General features: G+C 52.1%; 2 protein-coding genes across 3 annotated transcripts in view; both read left to right on the forward strand.

Moving 5' to 3' along the window:
• Positions 1 to 252: 252 nt before the first annotated feature.
• Positions 253 to 20,465, forward strand: part of LOC137852042 (uncharacterized) — a 75,855-nt gene continuing 55,642 nt past the window's right edge. Inside the window, exons 1-6 of the mRNA XM_068673289.1 lie at positions 253 to 856; positions 1,950 to 2,032; positions 2,401 to 2,651; positions 10,382 to 10,427; positions 11,851 to 12,493; positions 15,266 to 15,339. Coding sequence (XP_068529390.1) covers positions 2,005 to 2,032; positions 2,401 to 2,651; positions 10,382 to 10,427; positions 11,851 to 12,493; positions 15,266 to 15,339 — 1,042 coding nt within the window. The 5' untranslated portion in view covers positions 253 to 856; positions 1,950 to 2,004. The remainder of the gene's footprint in view (positions 857 to 1,949; positions 2,033 to 2,400; positions 2,652 to 10,381; positions 10,428 to 11,850; positions 12,494 to 15,265; positions 15,340 to 20,465) is intronic.
• LOC137851955 (GTPase IMAP family member 2-like) lies at positions 2,629 to 18,906 on the forward strand. Of its 2 annotated transcripts, none has more exons than XM_068673118.1 (2): positions 2,629 to 2,651; positions 17,241 to 18,906. In XM_068673118.1, exon 2 carries the CDS (start codon positions 17,248 to 17,250, stop codon positions 18,064 to 18,066), a length of 819 nt encoding a protein of 272 aa, XP_068529219.1. In that variant the 5' UTR covers positions 2,629 to 2,651; positions 17,241 to 17,247; the 3' UTR covers positions 18,067 to 18,906. The 2 variants fall into 2 exon arrangements, with proteins under 2 accessions (XP_068529219.1, XP_068529218.1); XM_068673117.1 differs by lacking the exon at positions 2,629 to 2,651 and adding an exon at positions 16,016 to 16,581.

Genomic DNA, 20,465 nt, shown 5'->3' on the forward strand with positions numbered 1-20,465 from the left:
AGGTCCCCATGTCCCTGACACCCGGTGTCCCCATGCCCCAATGTCTCCAGCCCCATATCCCTGTCACAGATCCCCGTGTCCCAGTGCCCCCAGTGCCCCCGGAGACACGCAGTGCCGCAATGTCCCGGTGACCCCAGGTCCCAGCGCCGGTGTCCCCGACCCCCCGGTGTCCCTGACCCCCGGTGCCCGGCTCCCGGTGCCGTTCCCCGCACCGACGCAGGAGGTCGCGGCTCCACTCCGGGAGCTCCGCGGCCGCTGCTGCGCACCCGGGCGCCGCTCCCGGTCCCGGCGGCTTTGGGGGACCGGCGGGTACCGGAGCCAAGCAGGTCAGGGAACCGCCGGGGGACCGGGACCAGGCGGCACCGGGGTCTGCGGGTTGGACTCCGGTCAGTGGGCGAACACGGGAACGGGACCGGGGCTGCGCCGTGCGTCCCGGAGCGGTGCCCCCCGTGCTGGAGCACCCCTGGGCGACGCTGGACCCTGGTGGCGGCTGCCCCGTGGCTATGGCACGGCAGCTCTGGCCTAGGACCCCCCAGAGTCCCCCAGCAGACACCGTGCGGACCCCCCAGCAGCCAGGGGCAGCCCCGCGGGCATCCCGAGCTGGCCGGGCTGGGGACGTGCGGCCGAGAGGAAGAGGATGGGGAGGAAGAGTGGAAGAGTGCCCGAGCCCCTGCGGGGATGAGGAGGGGGGCGAGGAGGTGCCTGAAGCAGGAGCACGGGAGGTTCGCGGACAGACCGAAAGTAAAAGTGTCCCAGGAGGGGGCTGGGGAGCAGGAAGGGGACGTGAAGGAGGCGCGCAGCCCAAGCACAGCAGCAGATCCAGGGGAGCTGCGGGGCAGCGTGCCCACGGGTGATGGTGAGCAGACAGGCACACCGCGGTGCCACGGGGACTGCACAGCCACAGGGAACCGCAGAGCCATGGGCGGTGGGTGCCCGGGCACCCACAGGGGTCCGGACTTGCCGCCCTGTATGGACGGCCCCGAGCACAACGCGGTGCTCGAGTGCCTTGGTCCAAAGCACGAGCAGCGTGCTGGGGCTGTGGTACGCAGGGGCTGGAGGAGGGGGCTCCCTGCGTCCTGCGAGGGACCTGGGCTTAGCAGAGGGGCCGGGCAGGGGTTGAACACCGGTTTGTGCTGTGCCACAAAACGTCCCCAGCTCAGGAGACTGCGGCCTCACACACCACAGCCTGGGTGGAAAAGGGAGCCTCCGGCTGTGTTTCTACGAGCATCAGACCAAAACTCCTCTGGTAGGAGGCTGCACCTCATCGTCTCGTCAACCTCATGACCGCTGAGGTTTATTTCCAGGCCATGCGTTTCCCTCATTTGCACAGACCGAGCTTTCCCAGTGCTTTTTGAGAGGTCACCGTGGGGCCGAGGGGAGGCAGCCCAGGAGCAGAGCCGGACCCTCGGTGTTTGCAGCTGGGGCTGGGTGTGCCCCGCAGAGCATGCAGCAAACCGCCCCCCACAGCTCCGTGCCCCCCACGAGTGTTTCTGGGCTGTCCTTGCAGAGCCCCCGCCCCGTGAACCTTGCGCCCAGCCCTGCTGCATTCAGCTCCCGCCCCCGCAGCCCCAAACTAAAAGCTGGGGCCAAGCACAGGCACCTCCTGCCCAGGGACACTGCTGCACCCGGAGCCGTGGGTAGGTTGCAGGGGCTTGGTGCTCACCGGGTTTGCTCCCCAGTGCGCTGCACGGCTCCGGAGTCACAACTCAGCAGCGCAGAAACCGTGCAGCAGGTCCCTGGGGGGCTGCTTCTGAACGCAGGGATCAGGAGCAGCCGGCGTTGCTCACCTACAGGCGAATGGTGCATGGCTAAGCCTGCTGCTGGCTGGGCTGGCGCTGCAGGCTCGGCCTTCTCAAGGGCTTTGTCACAGCCTGCCAGCGCCCTTATCCCCCAAGCCCAGCGGGAAAGCCTTCACCCTGCACGTGTGTTTGCTCTCTGTCCCCCTGCAGCCTGTGACCCAGCTCTGGCATCACCCTTCCTGCACTGACACTGCGGCAGAGCACGATGGCGAGCGGCTCCTGGGAGGATCACGGTAAGGGTGCAAGGGCCGGGCACTGCCCTGCCCCAGAGCCCCCTCGCAGGGGGGATCGGTGTCCTTGTGCCACCACAGGCACCGCAGGGACCGGGCTCTCCTGGCAATCTCCCAGTCGGTGGGGGGGTTTAGGGGACAGAGCAGGCATGTGCCAAGCAGTGCTGTGCACGTGGAGAGGGGACAGGCATCCCTGGGATGGTGCGGGTATCCCTGGGGTGTCACGGGTATCCCTGGGGAGGTAAGAGCATCCCCGGGGTGGCACAGGCATCTCTGCCCCTGTGCCGGGCTGTTTCCATGCATGCCCCACCCCAGGCAGTGCTTTACACACTGCTGCTCTCTCACTGAGCCTTTCCACTCACCGATGCCAGCAGGCCAGGGGACCCAGGAGCACACGGAGCTGCGCCTGGTACTCGTCGGGAAGACCGGTGCAGGGAAAAGCGCAACGGGGAACACCATCCTGGGGCGGGCGGCCTTCGAGTCACGCCTGGCGCCACAGGCGATGACACGGACGTGTGCCCGGGAGAGCCGGCTCTGGCGGGGCCGCAGGGTGGTGGCTTCAATCCCCCAGTCAGGGGATCGAAGCCACATGCGCAGGTTCCAGGGGATCCACGTCACCGAGGTAGGACCCAGGGCAAAGAGCATCCTAGGGACAGGTGGGACAGGCTGGTCACACGTACGTGACAGCAGAAATAGCCCTGGTGGCAGCAGTTCCGAGCATCTGAAACCACCAGGAGCTTTGACAGGGAAGTGCCGTGACACAGGATGAGATGCCGTCCCACTGCAGGTGCCCTGACCCCAGGCTCACGTGCTGTGGAGCTGCACACAGGCACAGGCTCCATTTCTCATGCGCACCTCCCTGCCTTCAGGAACACGGGCTGCTCTGCACTTCTGTGCAGTTTCATGCTTTGCTGTGATCACTGGTCATGGTCATCTGGCGAACAAATGGCAACTATTTATATAAACCATCAGAATGGCAAAAATTAGGAGAAGAGTGGACACAAGATAATGTATCCTTAGCTCTTAGTTGTATGCAAGCACAGCTATGGTTACAGGCAATGGCTGCCTTGATCATTAGGGAAGGAAGTGAAGGCATTTTTCCAGCTGAAGTCTGAAAGGCAGTTTGGGACAATGCCAATGATTTTGAGATGAAGTTCCAGTCCTTGTGGACCCTGGTAAATTTTACCTATGATCCCATTGTTAACATGGCTACTGCCTTCGTGCTTACTATACGTAATGCCACAGTTCATGTTATCCACCCCATCATTGCACTAGGATTAAACCATGAGGAGACAGTGCTCTGTCCGTCGGAGCACAGAACATGGGCACGGATGGAGAATGGGAGATGGCAGTCTGTAAATCTAGAATCATGTGTTACCGGGGAACAGCAAGGATTTATTTGTGAAAGCAATACAATTGAGGCCCAGGATGTACGTTTTGACATGGAGCAAGGTATCTGTCACTTTGAAATTCATCCAAATACTAGTCAAAAGACTGTGCTTGTATATGTTGGTCAAGGGTGCGTGTGTTTAAGAACTGCTTGTGATTTTGTAGAAATAGATAAGGAGAATATAACTCTCCCTAGCAAAAATCATTCTAACTTTTGTATTTGTAACTTTGTTAGAATCGTCGGGTGTCATTTTCTATATTTGGCACCAGTGGTATCCCGCCAGTTGATCAAGTCTAACAAGACAATGTATCGTAAGTTATTACCTACCCTCACACTAGTGAAGCAACTAGTTAAAAAACAAGACACAAGTCGCAACTGGTGGGATACACTCTTTGGATGGTCACCAACTGAAACTGGGATTTTGAACACATTGAGTCACCCAATTATTTTTTTTTTAATTTAATATTAGTTGGTGCAAGTTTAATATTGTCTTTTGTATTATTTGTTTGGAATTGAAAATTGTTACAACAAATGTCCGTGTAAGCCTCCTTGACAATTGTGCATGGCAAGGTATTGAGGGGCACATATCATAAGACAGGGAAGAAAATTTTCGTATTAAGTAAAAGAATTAGTAGACTTTCCAGAAAGGGGGGGAATGATATTGTATAAACTCACTTTAGGATAGAATAAAACTTGTGGTTAAAAGTTAGCGAGAACAAAGTAAACGACATCTTGTTATCTGTTGACCTTCTGTTATGTTGAAGCATCTTGTTATTTGAAAACATCCCGTTATCTGTTAACCCTCAGTCAGGCTGAGACTTGAGATAACTTGAGTCAACTGTCCGTTATGTCTTGTTAACTGAGACTTCCTGTTATCTGCCGACCCTCAGTTAAACCGAAAGCCAACTCAGCATTTTTACAGCTTGGAAAACGACTGATTAAGCAAAAGGTGAAAAGTGCATCACGAGGAAGACCTACAGCCTTCCTCCCAAAGACCACTGCCCACATTCCAAAGACCCCAGCCCACAATTCTTGGAAGGCTTTGCACAAGCTCAAGGACTGATAAGCTAATTAGCATACGAAGCGAGAGTAGGCGGGGTTAGGTAATGAATATGTATAGGCACTAATAGAATATTCATTGTTTCGCTGTATAAATATGAGATATTTTGTCACTTTGAACATGCACGATAGGTGGAAGGATCCCCCGTGCATCCAGCGCTGCAATAAAGAATATACCACTTAAGGAAATTTCGGCTTTGATCTTTAAATCAATTTGGCGACCCAGATGGGACAACCTCTCTGCCGGACCGCAGGACCCGCTGGGGACAGGACTCCCTAGGGTACCCCCGGGATTTTCCGGAGGGACTCCTCGACTCACCGGATCACTGCGGAGGCAGACAAGGACCCCATCATTGTAAGTGAGTATATTCTTTATTCTGGTTTGGTTTTCTGGTAGACCGGTCATCTGGAACTGTCCGTTAAGTCGGAAGGCGATCTTCTGCAAGGCAGTATTTGGTATATACTTTGTGGTTAGTACCACAAGTATATTTGGGGACCTTAAGGAAAGAGCTCGCTTTAAGGTCCATCTGGAATTGTGTTGCCTATTTTGGTTTTCTGACTCATGGAGTGTGGTATTTAACTCTGGTTATTGTTACTGCGATTTTGGCTATTTTCTTGGTGATAAGAGTAGTTTTGTGGCATTGTTATAAGAAAGATATCGTTACAATGTTACATATTTCGGTTTTCTCACCTATCGCATGTGGAATTTGACTCTGATTATTGTTATTGTGACTTTGGCAATATCTCCTGGTAATAATAGTAGTTTTGTGACATTGCTATTGAAAGATACCTGCGTGCCCGCATTTTTGTAAGTGATACATGTATTCTGAAAGTGTAAACTGGAAAATGGGGGGGCTAGTAAGCAGTGAAATTCCTAAGAAAAGTACGCTGGGTTGTATTATGAGTCATTGGAAGGATATAGGGGGGGCTCCGGGTGGAAGTGAAAATAAGAAAACTCTGATAAAATATTGTAATCAATGGTGGCCGCTTTATAAGCTGGAATGTGGAAAAAAGTGGCCTTTTAATGGAGCTTTAAACTGTAATACTTTGCTACAGTCAATGTTGTTTTTGAGAAGGAAAATCGGATGGAATGTTGTATACTAATGTTGTTTCAGCATCTTGGAGGGAAAAGGTATGGAATTAAGTTGGTCCCTGACTGCGCCTTTGATGTTGGCATTAGAAAAGTACAGGCTGGAGAAAGATAAAGGAAGTGTTAAAAGGGTTATTGAAAGTGTTAAAGGTGTTTGAAGTTGAATGAGCAGGGAAAGAGGATGTAGGAATGTTAACAGTTCTGCCTCAGCCCGGGGCTGAGACCTTAAAATCTTGGGTGTGAGCCCTCTGGGGCAAAGGGATCATGATGGGTCCCAGAGAGTTGTCACAGAAACAGAAAGCAGTTAACTCTGAAAACAACCTGAGTTCATGTGTGAGCTCAGATTGCCGATGGGATCGCTCAGGGAACTGTGGACAATTGCATTTCCCTGACCGACCCCCACTAAGACCCTAATCATCCTGAAAATTATGAACGGTTAAGTAAATACTAGAATCTGGACGAATTGGGAATTGAGAATATGCTTCCAACAAGGTCTAAAAGAAACCCCTGTGGAATTTTTGGACCAACTCTGAAATGTAATGGGGAAGGAAAAAACAAAACAAAACAAAACAAACAAACAACAACAACAACAACAAAAAAAACGGTTTGGACCTGGCTTCAGAGGACAAATTGACTAGCCTTTTTCTAGGGTAATCATTGGCCCCTGATTCATCAGCCCGATTTCAACAGGTATAACGGGGACCTGGGGAATCTACCCTAGCAGATCCTGTACTGGTTATAATGAAGTTAGGGGAGGAACGGAAGTGAAATTTCTTACTGATATGGGGCAACATATTCGGTTCTAAATCAAGCATTAATGCCTTTATGGAATGATTATGTTAAGGTAAAAGGTGCAACCAATCAACCTGAAAAGGCTTATTTTTGTGAACCTTTGAAGTACAAGTTGAGGAAATGTTATATATGGAGTGGTAATTCGTGTCGAGAAATGGTTCATAAAGAAGGGGGAGATTTAGGAATGTGGCCATGGGGGTTGGAAAACCCCATGATTGAGATAACATTAGACTCTTAATGACGAGGCCATCAGGAATATAAAAGAGTTTAGAGGGAACAAAGAAGGGTGATTCAGGAGACTCCATGCAGTCTGGGGTTTCTTGTTCTCCAGCTGTTGAGGCATGGATGTTTCTGGGTGTTTGCTGTTGTTGTTACATTCAAAGTTGTTTGACCAATAAAAAAGTTGTTTTGAAAAGAACTGCTGTGGAGAGAAGGGTATAAGAGGGGAGCCTGCCCTCAAGAAAAAAAAGAAAAAAAAAAAAAAAGCTATGAGGTTACATCAGTAAAGAAGTAGGAAAAAGAAGTGAAGAGGAACAGACTGGGAGAATGGAGACTGTTAAGTTATGGAACTTAAAGGATTGTTTGTTACCTATCCTGATTGTATGTATGTATAGGCATACTAGGGTTATTATGTAAAGCAACGCTCTGTATACATGTATTTAGAACGTTTGATGTTTGTGTGTGCATGTTGGTGGAGAGTAGACTCCCTGCACACCCAGCGCTGTTTACTTGCCTTTTATATACCTTTTAGAAATATTTGTTTTATAAATATTACAAAATCCAGACCTCATTTATAACAGGAAACAAATGGGGATACATAGGTTTTTATATCCACCTGGATCTCCAAAATTTCTATTAGGTTGAGATTTGTTAGAACAATTAGAAGCAGAAATTATCTTTGAAAAAAGGAAAATGGAATTAAGGATAGGAGAAGAACAACTAATAAATGTGTTAAGCCTGGCACTAATACAAACCGACCCTAAAAGTGAAATACCCTTAGAGATCATAAATCAAGTATATCCAGGAGTTTGGGCCACTGAAGTCTCTGGAAGAGCTAAAAATGTGACCCCAATAATTATTAAATTAAAACCAGGAGAGAAACCCGTTAAGGTTAAGCAATATCCTTTGAGGATAGAAGACAGGAAAGGAATTAAAGAGAGAATTGATAGATTTATACAGTATGGATTATTGATTGAATGTGAATCAGAATACAATACACCCATATCGCCAATTAAAAAGGCAGATGGAAAAAGCTATAGGCTAGTTCAGGATCTGAGGGCCATAAATAAGATCACCGAGGATATACATCCAGTAGTGGCAAACCCTTATACTTTGCTGACTAAATTAAGGAATAGTCAAGTCTGGTTTACCGTACTGGACTTAAAAGACGCCTTCTTCTGCCTACCTTTAGCCACTGAAAGCCAAAACCTATTTGCCTTTGAATGGGAAAACCCTGACTCAGGCAGAAAGACACAGCTTACATGGACAGTGCTACCTCAAGGATTCAAGAATAGCCCCACTATTTTTGGAAACCAATTAGCAAAGGAACTTGAAACTTGGATACCCCCGGACACTGAAGGGGCTTTGTTACAATATGTAGATGATCTCTTAATAGCTACCAAGACTAAAGAGAGTTGTATTCAATGGACTACAAGTCTTCTTAATTTTCTGGGTTTAAATGGGTATCGAGTCTCTCAACAGAAAGTCCAGATGGTTCAACAACACATGACGTACTTGGGATTTGGAATTTCAGGAGGTCAGCGAGAACTAGGAACTGAACATAAGGAAGTCATTTGCAGGACTCCAGAACCCCAAACGGTAAAGGAGCTACGAACCTATTTAGGATGACAGGTTGGTGTTGCCTTTGGTTTTATAATTACGGACTAATGGTAAAACCTCTATATGAATTGATAAAGAGTAATCAGTCAAAGTTAGTCTGGACTGGAGAAGCACAAAATGCCTTTAAACAACTTAAAAGAGAATTAATGCAGCCCCGTCTGCCTGCAGTCCCTGCTGTGTGGCTGCTCGTTGTTCCTGCTGCAGCGGGACCGTGACTGCGTGGGGGTGGCAGGGGACGGGAGCGTCCCAGCAGTGCAGAGCTCCAGCCCCGGCTCCGTAGGGGAAGGTGTTTAATGGCTGCTCGTTCTTCTTCCCATCTCATCCCATGCCCACCTTCCAGGGGTCCACAACATCGTGATTGCCACAGCTCTGCCTCCGAGGAGCAGCCACTAGATGGACCTTGGGATTCACCATCTGCTCTTGTGGGCAATGGGAGCGTTTTCCAGCACCCTTGGTGCTGGAGGCGCAGCCACCCCATACCTTTAAAAACTGAGCCATTACATTTTGGTTTGTGGACACCCAGCCTGGCTCCAGGAAAAGCCTCCTGAGACTGATGAGCCCTGCTCTTGTCTGGGGGAGGAAGGCAGCGCGGACGGCTTGTTTGTGAGAAAGGAGCAGTGGCGAGAAGTACTCAAACTAAAACGCCCTTCATCGGGAGGAGCTTTTGTTGCCTTACTTGCTCAGTTCAGTAACTTTCTGTTTCTGTTCTTGGCGACCAATGACTTTGCACATGATCTAGCTCCTACCCGACTCGTACACGGCCATTTGTTCAACAGAGCTGGTTTGCACGTCACCGAAATCCCCTCCTACTCCCGCTCCTGCTAAATGCTGCCGAACTTCACAGGCAGCTGCCACACTTCAGCCACTGCACCTACAGAAGAAGACCTGTCACTGTCAGAAGCTGCAAAGTTCAGACTTGGGGACAAAAGCACACAGGTGCCTCTGGTGAGTTGTCTGAAATGCTGCTACTGTCATTCCAGGGAGAAAAAAGAAAAAAAGGTTGTAATGGCTGCTTTCAGGGAGGGGGTTATTACTTCCTTAAGTAAAGTTCAGCCAGTCTTTGTTTCCAAGTGAGAACAGAAAGTCCCTGGAGAATGGAAATCCTGGTTGCATATCTGTAAGGGTGATTTAACAAACTCCTTGTCTTCAGGAGTGTCTGTTCTGGTAGCACTCGCTGGGTCCTCACAGGAGCGTTGACTTCACAAGGGTGTCTGCACCATAGGAATATCAAAAGGGTGAAAAAGTTCTCCGACCTGCCTTAAAGTGTCTAGGAAGAAATTGACTCATTTAAGTTACAATCAAGCTTTTAAATATATTTCCCCCTAAGTGTGCCATATGAACCTTTCACATACTTTCTGATTACTGAAGCCATTCTTAATTTTTTCCTTGTTTTGTGGACAGAACAGTCTTCTTGGGGGCGTTAAAACGTAGTACCTGTCCCAGCTTTTTGTTTAAGCTGTGGTTTGTTCTACACGCTGGTTCTGTTGTGGGATTTCCCAGCTGACACGGGTTCTAGTTGTTTCTTTGCACATCTCTTTCTTACCGTGATGCTGACGAACCCTGCACACCACTTGGGGCTGGGACAGACCCCGCACACTGCTCAGGCTCAGGGCTGGAGGTTCAGGTGCCGAACAAGGGCACTGAACTGATGGTGATTCTGGGGGGAGGCTCCTGCTCCAGTTGGTGGCCGTGCACATCCTCTGCGAGCTCTCAGGTTTCCCAAAGCACTGCAAGGGTTGCCAGTGACCGATCTGAGTTCCCCTGCCAGCTCCTCGTTCCCCAAGGCATCGGGACCCCCTCCCAAGCTGAGGAGGAGCAGCCCTTGCCCGGGCTGTCCCCATCTGCCACCACGGTGCAGCGAGGCCCAGCCACGCTCCCCTGCCCCTGCGGCCCCTGCTCCTGGGCTGTGCAGGGCTGGCAGAAACGTGCCCTGCCCCTGGCACGGGGTGCGGGGCTGCCAAACGCTGCTCCCTGCCTCACGGGGTGTGCAGCCATCTTGTGGGTGCGTGTGTTTACCCTCGGCTGTACAACCACTTCCTGCATGCACACACAGCAGGCAGCACGCACACACCGGGTGTGTCAGCGACCCTCATCGTGACCATCATCGGCCTTGTTATCCGCCATGGGGGGAGCACGGGAGACTTTGGCAAACCTCGTTCAAAATCCCTTATTCTTCTTTCAGGCTTCCCCTCGGAGTGGGCTCAAAATGGCAGACTCTAAGATGGAAGGTGAGCACCTTACCCACTGCGTGCAGGCAGCCAGAGCCTGGAGGAGCTTAGAGTCCCATGGTCACAGAGACACAGAGTGGCCGCCCCCAGCCCCATCCAGCCTGGCCTTGGGCACTGCCAGGGATGGGGCACCCGCAGCTCCTGGGGGCAGCCTGCACCAGGCCTCAAATCCCTCACTGTGAAAGATTTTGAATATCTAACCTAAATCTGCCCTCTTCTACCTTAAAGCCGTCACCCCGTGTCCTATCCCTACACCCCCTGCCCAAGAGTCCCTCCCAACCTTCCTGCAGCCCCTGCAGGCACTGAGGGCCGCTGTGAGGTCTCCCTACAGCAGAATTTCACAGAATTTCTAGGTTGGAAGAGACCTCAAGATCATCGAGTCCAACCTCTGACCTAACACTAACAGTCCTCCACTAAACCATATCCCTAAGCTCTACATCTAAACGTTTTTTAAAGACTTCCAGGGATGGTGACTCCACCACCTCCCTGGGCAGCCCGTTCCAGTGCCTAAAAACCCTTTCAGTAAAGAAGTTCTTCCTAACATCCAACCTAAAACTCCCCTGGTGCAAACAGCCTTCTCTTTTAGCAGCCTCCTCATCCAGTCAGCCGGGCGCAGTGCTGCTGAGGGTGAGGCTGGGTTTGCGTCCTCGTGCAGCCTCACACACGCTTGTGCACGCGGTGCGTGGGCCCTCTGGGGAGGCCACGGGTTTGAGGATTTCCCGAGGCTGCCTCTCCTCTTCCCACTCCGTAGGCTGTGCTGTGCCAGGCTCAGGGCAGATGGGGCAGCAGCCGTTGGTTACAGCCGGAGGCACAGCGCAGGGTGCAAAGTCCTGCCCCAAAACCTCGCTATCTGTGTGCCTGAGCCAGCTCTGGCCCTGCTGGGGCCGTGCAGGGCAGGCCGAGGGCCTGCGGTGATCCAGCACAGAATCCAGTGGGTGTTTTTGTCTCAGCACGTGACTTCTTGTAAAGGGAGTGCTTCAGCCCAGCCGTTTGAGTACTCTGTGCATTCCTGGGCTGCTGGGGAGCTGCGGCATGCACTTCTGCTTTCTCTTTCTGCCTTCCTGCTGCTCCTGATGGTCCCATGGGACAGCTGCTGGGGCACTGGGGCCGTGGGCTGCCCACACCATGGTGTCGAGGCCTGGCAGGGAAGCCGGAGCTAGTCTTGGGGCTCTACTTTCTCTTTCTGCCTTTGGAAGAGGTCTGGGTGCTGGCCCTCTGAGGCAGCCTTATCCAGACTCCCCTGGGGTCCCTCGTGTTGCTCCTGATGGTCCCTGGGGACCACTGCTGGGGCCGCTAACCCTAATTCCTGTGTTTTTGCAGTAAAAAACCTTTCCTTCTCACCCCTGGGAGTGTGGCGTGCAGGGGATGTCCCAGCACCACAGGGCTGTGGGGTTCAGACACATGTCTCTGGTTGTTCCCCCAGGACACAGGCTGAACATCCTGCTCGTGGGCAAAACTGGAAGTGGGAAGAGTGCGACAGGGAACACCATCCTTGGGAAGAAAGCATTTAAATCTGATGTGACAGCAGACTCAGCGACCAAGAGCTACAGTGCAGAGAGTGCCTCATTCCATGGAAGAGAAATTGTTGTTATCGACACTCCTGGCCTTTTTGACACCAAGAGAGACAATAAGGAAACAGCTGAACTGATTGGAAATGCTCTTCGTCACTTCTATGGAGGGGTGCATGCTATCATCCTGGTGATGCAACTATGCCACGTCAGTAAAGAAGAGGTGGAAGTGGCTGAGTGGGTGACAAGGATTTTCCATACTGAAGCACAGAAGTACATGATCCTGTTATTCACCCGAGCAGAAGATCTTGGGAGTCCAGATGATATCCACGATTTCGTGAAAAGTCACACACACCTCAGCGGGATTGTAGGAAAATTTACAAATAGGTACATTGCTTTCAGCAACAAAGCAACAGAGCAGAGAAGGAAACAGCAGGTTGCAGACCTCATTAAAATGATTGATGAGATGGTAGAGAAGAACAAAGACGCTCCGTGTTACACGCGAGAAATGCTGGAGGAACATACACGGACGTTTTTTGGAAAGTATTGTACTATACAGTAGCCAACAAGGCTTTGGTCAGACGGGCGATGTTTCCTCTCTTGTGCCTTTCCTGCCGCGCTCTGAAGATCACTCTCTCCTTCCTCACTTGATGTTTCCTCCTGTCCCGTCAGTGACCTACCTTTTCCCCTGGCCCGTGCCATTGCTCTCCTGACAGGCTGCGAGAGTGCAAAGGGTGTCTGGCGACGTGTAATTCTCCTCTGCTACTCTGCATTGCTCTTTCACCACCCGTTGTGCTGGGAAGCCGGAGACCTTGGCTGGGTGGCAGAGAGCTGCACTGCCCTGCTGGCAGCACCACTGCGCTGACTCTCTCCTCCCTGGTCTGAAGACACGGCAAGCTGAAAGCAACGGGAACATCAGGACTGTGAGATGTGCCCCCTCAGAGCACAGGTCAGCCTGGAGCGCTGCTTCCGAGATCAAAGCCTCTTGTCGTCCCCGTGGCAGCCAGGGCTCTAAGAACTTCTCCAGGCTTTGGGAGGGTTCGTGGTGCCAGCCTTGGTCCCTCTGCAGTGGGATGCTGCTGGTGTCACTGGCTGTGCTGCCCCTGCCTTCGCTGGGCAATGCGAGTAATTGTATGTGATCGCTGGGTCTAGAGAAGTTCATTTAATAAGTGCTAATCTGATGTTCATCTAATAAATACCCATAAATGCCCATAAATGCCCATAAATGCTGAGCCTTGCTGTGTGGAGAGGCGCCCTTCAGTGCACTGTGACCCGCAGTGCTGAAACAGCCGTTTGGGAGGGTGGAGAATGGTCCAGGTGCATTCAGGATCAGGCCCAAGCTGCAGCTCCCCCCAGGCTGGGGTTTGGTGGTGGCCATGAGCTGTGCAAGGGCGCGAGGTCTCACTGCTCGCCAGGCGAGTGCAGCAGGCAGGGGAAGCTCTGTGGCCATACCTGAGTGTGGGGCTGGGGGAGTGCTCGTGGGGGCTGCCTGACTCACCCCAGGTTCTTCTCCCACCCAGAAAGGCTGCGGAAAGCAGCCTAGGAGGGGGGAGGAATCCCAGAACGCCAGGCTGACCTCTTCCTCAAGCGATCACAGCGAGAGAAACTGCTTCAGAGCTAAACAGAGACCGTGCATTTCTGCAATTAAATAACTCTGAGGTCGAATTGTTACTGGAGGAAATACCAGAGTTAGTGTAATAGCTGTGTTGTAGGTAGCGCTGTATGGGAATCAGTGTATGTAAATGTACCACTGACCTCCAGTGGCATAAGCAGTATCATTGCTATCCTAAAACCATCCCAGCGTGTCCTGAAGGCATCCAGTGCTGACTCCTGGCTGCCCCCATCCCTCTGCATGATGAGAGGAATCACAGAATCCCAGAACCATCTAGACTGGAAGAGCCCTCCAGGATCACCCAGTGCATCCTCTGACCTACCACTAACCAGTCCTCCACTAAACCATATCACTGAGCTCTAAATCTAAACTTCTGCTAAAGACCTCCAGGGATGGTGACTCCACCACTTCCCTGGCCAGCCCATCCCAATGCCACACAACCCTCTCAGTAATGAAATTCTTCCTAAGATCCAACCTAAACCTCCCCTGGCGCAACTTTAGCCCTTTCCCCCTCGTCCTGTCACCAGGTACGTGGGAGAACAGACCAACCCTCACCTCGCTACAGCCTCCTTTAAGGTATCTGTAGAGAGCAATAAGGTCGCCCCTGAGCCTCCTCTTCTCCAGGCTGAGCAACTCCAGCTCCCTCAGCCGCTCCTCAAAGGGAAGGGGCAGAAGAAGTGTGTTGGAGGGGTTGGGGGCTGTGTGCCACAAACTGCTGGAGACTCTGAGGGCCCCAGCACATTTCCTGGGGGCACAGAATACTTCTGCTGACCTGGAAGAAGGCTTGAAATGCAAGCAGCCCTGTAAGAATTCTGCACCGCTTGCTTAGAATGGCAAGAAAATGAGCATTTAACCTTAGGATTACGGCAAAATGCAGGCCCTGTGTGCACCTCCACCCGGGGCATGTCTCTTGCTGTGTTAAGAGCAGCAGCAGTGGTGTGGGTAGGGGGGTCGCCACAAGAACAAGCCAAGGCTGGGCCTGCTCCCCTCCTCTGCCACACTTCTCATTTCCAGCCAATTTTTGCATTCAAACACTGGAGCACAGGCAAGGGGGCCCGGGGAAGCACGCTGGGTTAGAAGCAGAGCAGCACTGCGAGGCTCATGCTGAAATGCAGACAGCGAAGTGGACAACTAACCCCAAAGTCACACCTCCAGAGCTGCACAGGATCGAAACCAAGATCTGGGCTGGTGCATGGGTATCTGTAGGCTGCCGAGTGTCCGTGCCAGGAGGCCGTTCCCTCAGGTCCTGTCCCCAGAGAGCAGAGCTCAGCGCCTGCCCCTCCGCTCCCCTCGTGAGGGAGCTGCAGGCCACCATGAGGCCTCCCCTCGTCTCTTCTCCATGCTGAACAATCCAAGCAACTTCAGCCGCTCCTCATATGTCTTCCCCTCTACACCCTTCACCACCTTTGTTGCCCTTCTTTGGACACTCTCTAACAGTTTTTTATCTTTCTTGTACTGTGGTGCTCAGAGCTGCACTCAGTACTTGAGGTGGGGCTGCACCAGCGCAGAGCAGAGCAGGACGATCCCTTCCTTTGACCTACAGTGCTGTCCTTGATGCAGCCCAGGATACGGTTGGTCCTCTTGGCCACCAAGGCACGCTGCTGGCTTGTGCTCAGTTTGCTGTCGATCCAAACCCCCAGATCCCTTTCTTCTGGCTGCTCTCCAGCGTCTCGTCCCCTAGTCTGTATAACCAGGGTTGCTCTGTTGCCCTTTCCCAGGTGCAGAATCCGACACTTGCTCTTGTTAAACTTCATATTGTTGAATGGCAATGACAATGATCTAGCTGACACCAGCTAGTTCTCAGAGTACTCTGGGACGAATCCCATCAGGCCCCATTGGCTTGTACGCATCCAGGTGGGGCAGCCAGTCTGCACAGGTTCAGGGTTAACTGGGAGTTTGTCATGCTGGCTCTCGCCATCCCCCAGCTGTGGGTAGCTGGGGCCTCAGAGCCCATCATCGGTGTTCAAGACAGAGGCAGAGGTGAAAAATGCATTAAATGTCTCTGCTTTGCCTATGTCCATCATTGTGAGGTGTCCATGCTCATCAGACCAACGTTTGTTCTGCTCCTCCTTTTCCCATTAATCTACTTCAAAAAGCCTTTTTATTGTCCCCCATGCTGCTGGGCAGCTTCAACTCTAATGCAGGCTGTGCAGAGGCAGGAGCAGCTCGTCTGGGCTCGGTTTCAGACAGCTGTTGGTGTGCCCCCCTAGCCCCAAGACTAGCTCCAGCTTCCCCTCCTGCCTTGACACCACGGTGTGGGCAGCCCACAGCCCCAAGGCCCCAGCAGCAGTCCCCTGGGACCATCAGGAGCAGCATGAAGGCAGAAAGAGAAAGCAGAAGTGCATGCCGCAGCTCTCCAGCAGCCCAGGAATGCACAGAGTGTTAAACGGCCGGGCTGAAGCACTCCCTTTACAAGAAGTCACGTGCTGAGCCAAAAACACCCACTGGATTCTGTGCTGGATCACCGTAGGCCCTCGGCCTGCCCTGCACGGCCACAGCAGGGCCAGAGCTGGCTCAGGCACACAGATAGCGAGGATTTGGGGCAGGACTTTGCACCCTGCGCTGTGCCTCCGGCTGTAACCAACGGCTGCTGCCCCATGTGCCCTGAGCCTGGCACAGCACAGCCTAAGGAGTGGGAAGAGGAGAGGCAGCCTCGGGAAATCCCAGCCCCTGACCGCGGTGCAGGCTGCAGCTGCCTCGTCTCCTGCCCCTTCTTCTGTCAGGGCTTTGCCTCCAGTCCCACCAGCAGCAGGAACTGCTTGGAAACTAAACACAGATCATCGCGGGAGTTAAATAACTCTGAGGCCGGACTGTTTCTGGAGGAAGTACAGGAGGGAGCGTTAGAGCTGTCTGAACCTCCAGGGCTGCACAGAATCGAAACCAAGCTGGGGGCTGGTGCGGGAGGAGCCGGTGCTGCCCTTGTGGCATGAGCACAGTTCTCCAGGCTGACACCGGCCATCACCGCTGTCACTTCCTGGTGGCTGTGAGCGTCCTGCGGGGACAAGGCGAACGCCAGCGCAGGACGTGCAGGAAGGTACGGGCGGGAGGCCAGGGGCCGCGAGGCTCCGTGGCGGCGGGGAGGGCTCCAAGGGGGCCTGGGGACCTGGCGCTGGGCAGCAGGGCAGGGAAGTGGCTCTTCCCCAGTCCCCTTCTCCGTCCTTCCCTTTTCCCCACTCCTCACTCCCCATGCTCTGTGTGGCCCCGGCCCTAGCCCAGGGGAGCACCTGGGCACCGTTCTCAGCCCCAAGCAGGGCCACGGCTGCACGAGTGTCACCACCCCGAGGGTTCTTACCACCACCTGAGGGTCCCTGCCAACCTACTGCCTTCCCCTGTGCCTGAAATCCTGTGCAGACTGAGGCTGAGACTGAGGAAACACCCCGCAGCACCTCATTGCTCCAGCTGTTATTTTGAATTTCTGTTCCTTGCTGCTGTTCGTGCACTGCTGTGACTGCACACGTGGCAGTGCGATCCAGGGGACCCCGTCTGTCCCAGTGCCACTGCAGCCTGACCCAGCTGCAGCCCCCGACCCCTTCCCACAGTGGGGGCACACAGAGCCCCACAGCCTCCATTCGCCAGCAGCGAGGTTTCGAAACCATCCCCGCTTTTAATGAAAATCCCTTCTGCTGTCAGTGATGCTCCCAGCATCTGGGTGCCTGCTGACGGAGCCCTGGGTGTCTGCTTTTGTCTCTGCAGCGTGACCATGGCAGTCCGTCGTGTCTACATGCAGCCTGGGGTCGGCGGGGGCTTGGAGATGAGGCTGATCCTGGCCGGGAAGGCTGGTGGGGGGAAAAGCTCCACGGGGAACACCCTCCTCAGGAAGCGTGTCTTTGAGTCCAAGCTGTCCACCCAGCCAGTGACCGTGAGATGTGCGAGTGCACAGGGGCACTGGGATGGCGAGGACTTCACGGTGGTTGACACGGCCGACATTTTCAACCCCGGAGGTGTCAGCAGTGAGGTGCACCAAGAAATTATCCGCTGCATCAGCCTGTCCTCCCCGGGCCCCCACGCGCTGCTGCTGGTGACCCAGCTGGGCCGATTCACCCAGGAGGACAAGGAGGCCGCAGAGAGACTGCAGGACATCTTTGGAGCTGATGTTTTCAGGCACACAATTGTCATATTCACCCGTGCGGAAGAGCTCGTGGGGGGGTTGCTGCAAGATTATGTGAAGTATTCCAAAAACAGTGCTCTCTGCAAGCTCATCGAGAGGTGCGGGAATAGGTACTGCGGCTTCAACAACCGGGCAGTTGGAGCCGAACAGGACCAGCAGGTCGCGGAGCTGATGGGGATGGTCCGCTGCATGGTGCGGGTGAATGGGGACAGGTACTACAGCAATGAGATGTACCTGGAGCCCAATTTAACAGAAGAGAAGGTGGCGTATCACATGGCGAGGTACAGAGCAGACAGGAAAAGTATTGGGTTTCTCACTCTGTCTTACAGGAGACCTATTGTGATTTGTGGGATGATTCTCCTTGCCATTGCGGTGGTTGTCATTATTTTTCTTATTTGGTGGGAGCTATGAATCCCAGAACCACAGAGCCACTGAACGCCTGGGGCTGGAGGCACCTCTGGACACCGCTCCAGCTGCCCAGGACCGTGTCCACTGGGTGTTGGACATCTCCAGGGATGGAGAATCCAGCGCTACTCTGGGCAGCCTGTGCCAGCACTCAGACACCCGCACAGCAAAAAAAGACTTTCCTGATGTCTCAGCGGGCATCCTTGTGCCTCCAGCGGTGCCCATGCCCTTGTGTCCAAGCTCTGGGCACTCCACCAGGCATTCACATACACAGACGGGAACCCCAAGCCCCTTTCCTCAGGCTGAGCAGCCCCAGCTCCCAGCATCTGCCCGTCTTGCAGATGACTCCTTGTCTCGATGCAATGGAACCAACTCTTCCTTGGAAAAGGAGAGGAATTGTCTATTTTTAATGAGCTTCCCTTTAATCAATTGTCATATATGTAGTACAGGACAAAAAATATGTTTTTCTTTTAACCTAGGCTCCCTTTGATCAGGGACTGAATGCTCCTTCTGGGAGAAACCAAAGAAAGTTGCCAATAGCAAGTAGCCTGAGGTTGTGCTTAGGTGATGTGAACATTTTGAGAATCAAGGTTGTATTTTTGCAATACAAATTGTTTTTGCAGTGGAATATCCACTAACCTTGCATATTCCAATGTGATTGTGCAGCCATGACAGCAGCATAGCACTAGTTAAGCAGATAAGGGGAAGGTCCCACTGTCCCAACATAAGAAACATAGCTATGAAAAATGGGATGAGTAGTATGAAATAAGTAAAAACAAGAATCACAGGCCCTCTAATCACAAGAGAAGAAGGGGGAAAAAAAAAAAAAAAAAGGAAAAGGAGAAATCAATGGCTGGTCAAATAAAATTGTACCTATATGGTATAGAAGAGCGTCAAGTAGGTTGTGAATCTGTAGTATTCAACCAGTGAGGAAACAGGGAGAAATCAGGTGTCGGGAAATGGGGGACACAGGGCTATGGTAAACTTGTGCTGTGCGCTCCCGCTTGCAGGATATGAAAAACAAAGTTGTGTTTTTGCAGTAGAGAATTACTTTTCTGTATTCCAAGGTAGTTGTGTAGTCATAATAAGGAGAAATGCTAAGTACATGTAGGTAAGTGAAAAGTAGAAAGCCTCACTGTTACTAAATAAGGTGGAAGCTTGAGAAAAACAGGATGAGCAGTGTGGGAATAGTAAAACAAAGACCACAGAAACATAAGAAAAAAAAAAAAAAAAAGGAAAAGGGAGAAATTAAGGGGTGTAAAGAAAGAAGAACTGTACGCGTATGGTATAAAGGAGCGTCAAGTAGCTTGTGAACCTGTAGTACTCAGCCAATGAGGAAACAGGGGAGGCAATGAGGTGTCGGGTAATAGGGAATAAAAGGTTATGATGTGTTTACTATAATGCGCTCCTAACTGGCAGGACGCCTGCCACTGCAATCACGAATAAAATAGCTTCACAGAACATCCTGTCTGAAGAAAATTATTTGAGATTTTCCTCACAAGGATGCCCACCATTGCAATTGCGATTAAAATAGTTTCATGGAAGGTCCCATCTAAGAAAATTATTGATATTTTTATCACACCACCAATAGATAAAAGGGGTTAGGGTGCTTCATTGGGGAACACCACCTAGGACCCCCACAGAAAGGAAGGCATGCGCAGGAGGGCCTGAAAAGGAGCCATTAAGAATGATGCCGCGTGACCACAGAACTCAGGTAGATTAGAATGAATTTGTATTAGATCGCTAGAATAGTCATGAATTTAATGTCTCCATGGAGCCAGGAAGTCGACATTGGCTGTGCTTGATCTGTGGAAACTGCACCGAGCTCTGAGGCCTGAATAAAAGCAATCTCTCTCCCGAGTGCGTGCGAATTGGGCTTATTGCACACCGGGTGAAGGATCATAGAGTCATAGAATGGTTGGGGTTGGGAGGAACCCTAAAGATCATCCAACTCCAACCCCCCTGAAACAAACAAGGCTGCCTCCCACCAGATGAGGTTGGCCAAGCCCCATCCAGCCTGGCCTTGAACACTTCCAGGGATGGGGCATCCACAGCTTCTCTTGGCAACATGTGCCTCACCACCGTCTGAGTGAAGAATTTCTTCCTAACATCCAATCTAAATCTCCCCTCTTTCAGTTTAAAAACATTCCCCCTTGTCCTATAATTATCTACACAATTAAAGAGTCCCTCTCCATCCTTTTTATAAGAACCCTTCGAGCACTGAAAGGCCTCAATGAGGTCTCCATGGAGCATTCTCTGGATGGCATCCCTTCCTTCTCCTGTGCTGACTTCACCACTCAGCTTGGTGCCATCTACAAACTTACATCATGACACATTACAATCATGCCTGGCACTTGGTCCTTGTGCACCCACGTGTGTGGTGGGAGCGGAGGATGGCAAAACCC

Source organism: Anas acuta, chromosome 2 (genome assembly GCF_963932015.1).
Source record: "Anas acuta chromosome 2, bAnaAcu1.1, whole genome shotgun sequence".
NCBI classification, from domain to species: domain Eukaryota; kingdom Metazoa; phylum Chordata; class Aves; order Anseriformes; family Anatidae; genus Anas; species Anas acuta.

Excerpts from the sequence above, each read along its gene's own strand:
- LOC137851955 (XM_068673118.1), top strand. The coding sequence starts at position 17,248 with ATGGCAGTCCGTCGTGTCTACATGCAGCCTGGGGTCGGCGGGGGCTTG.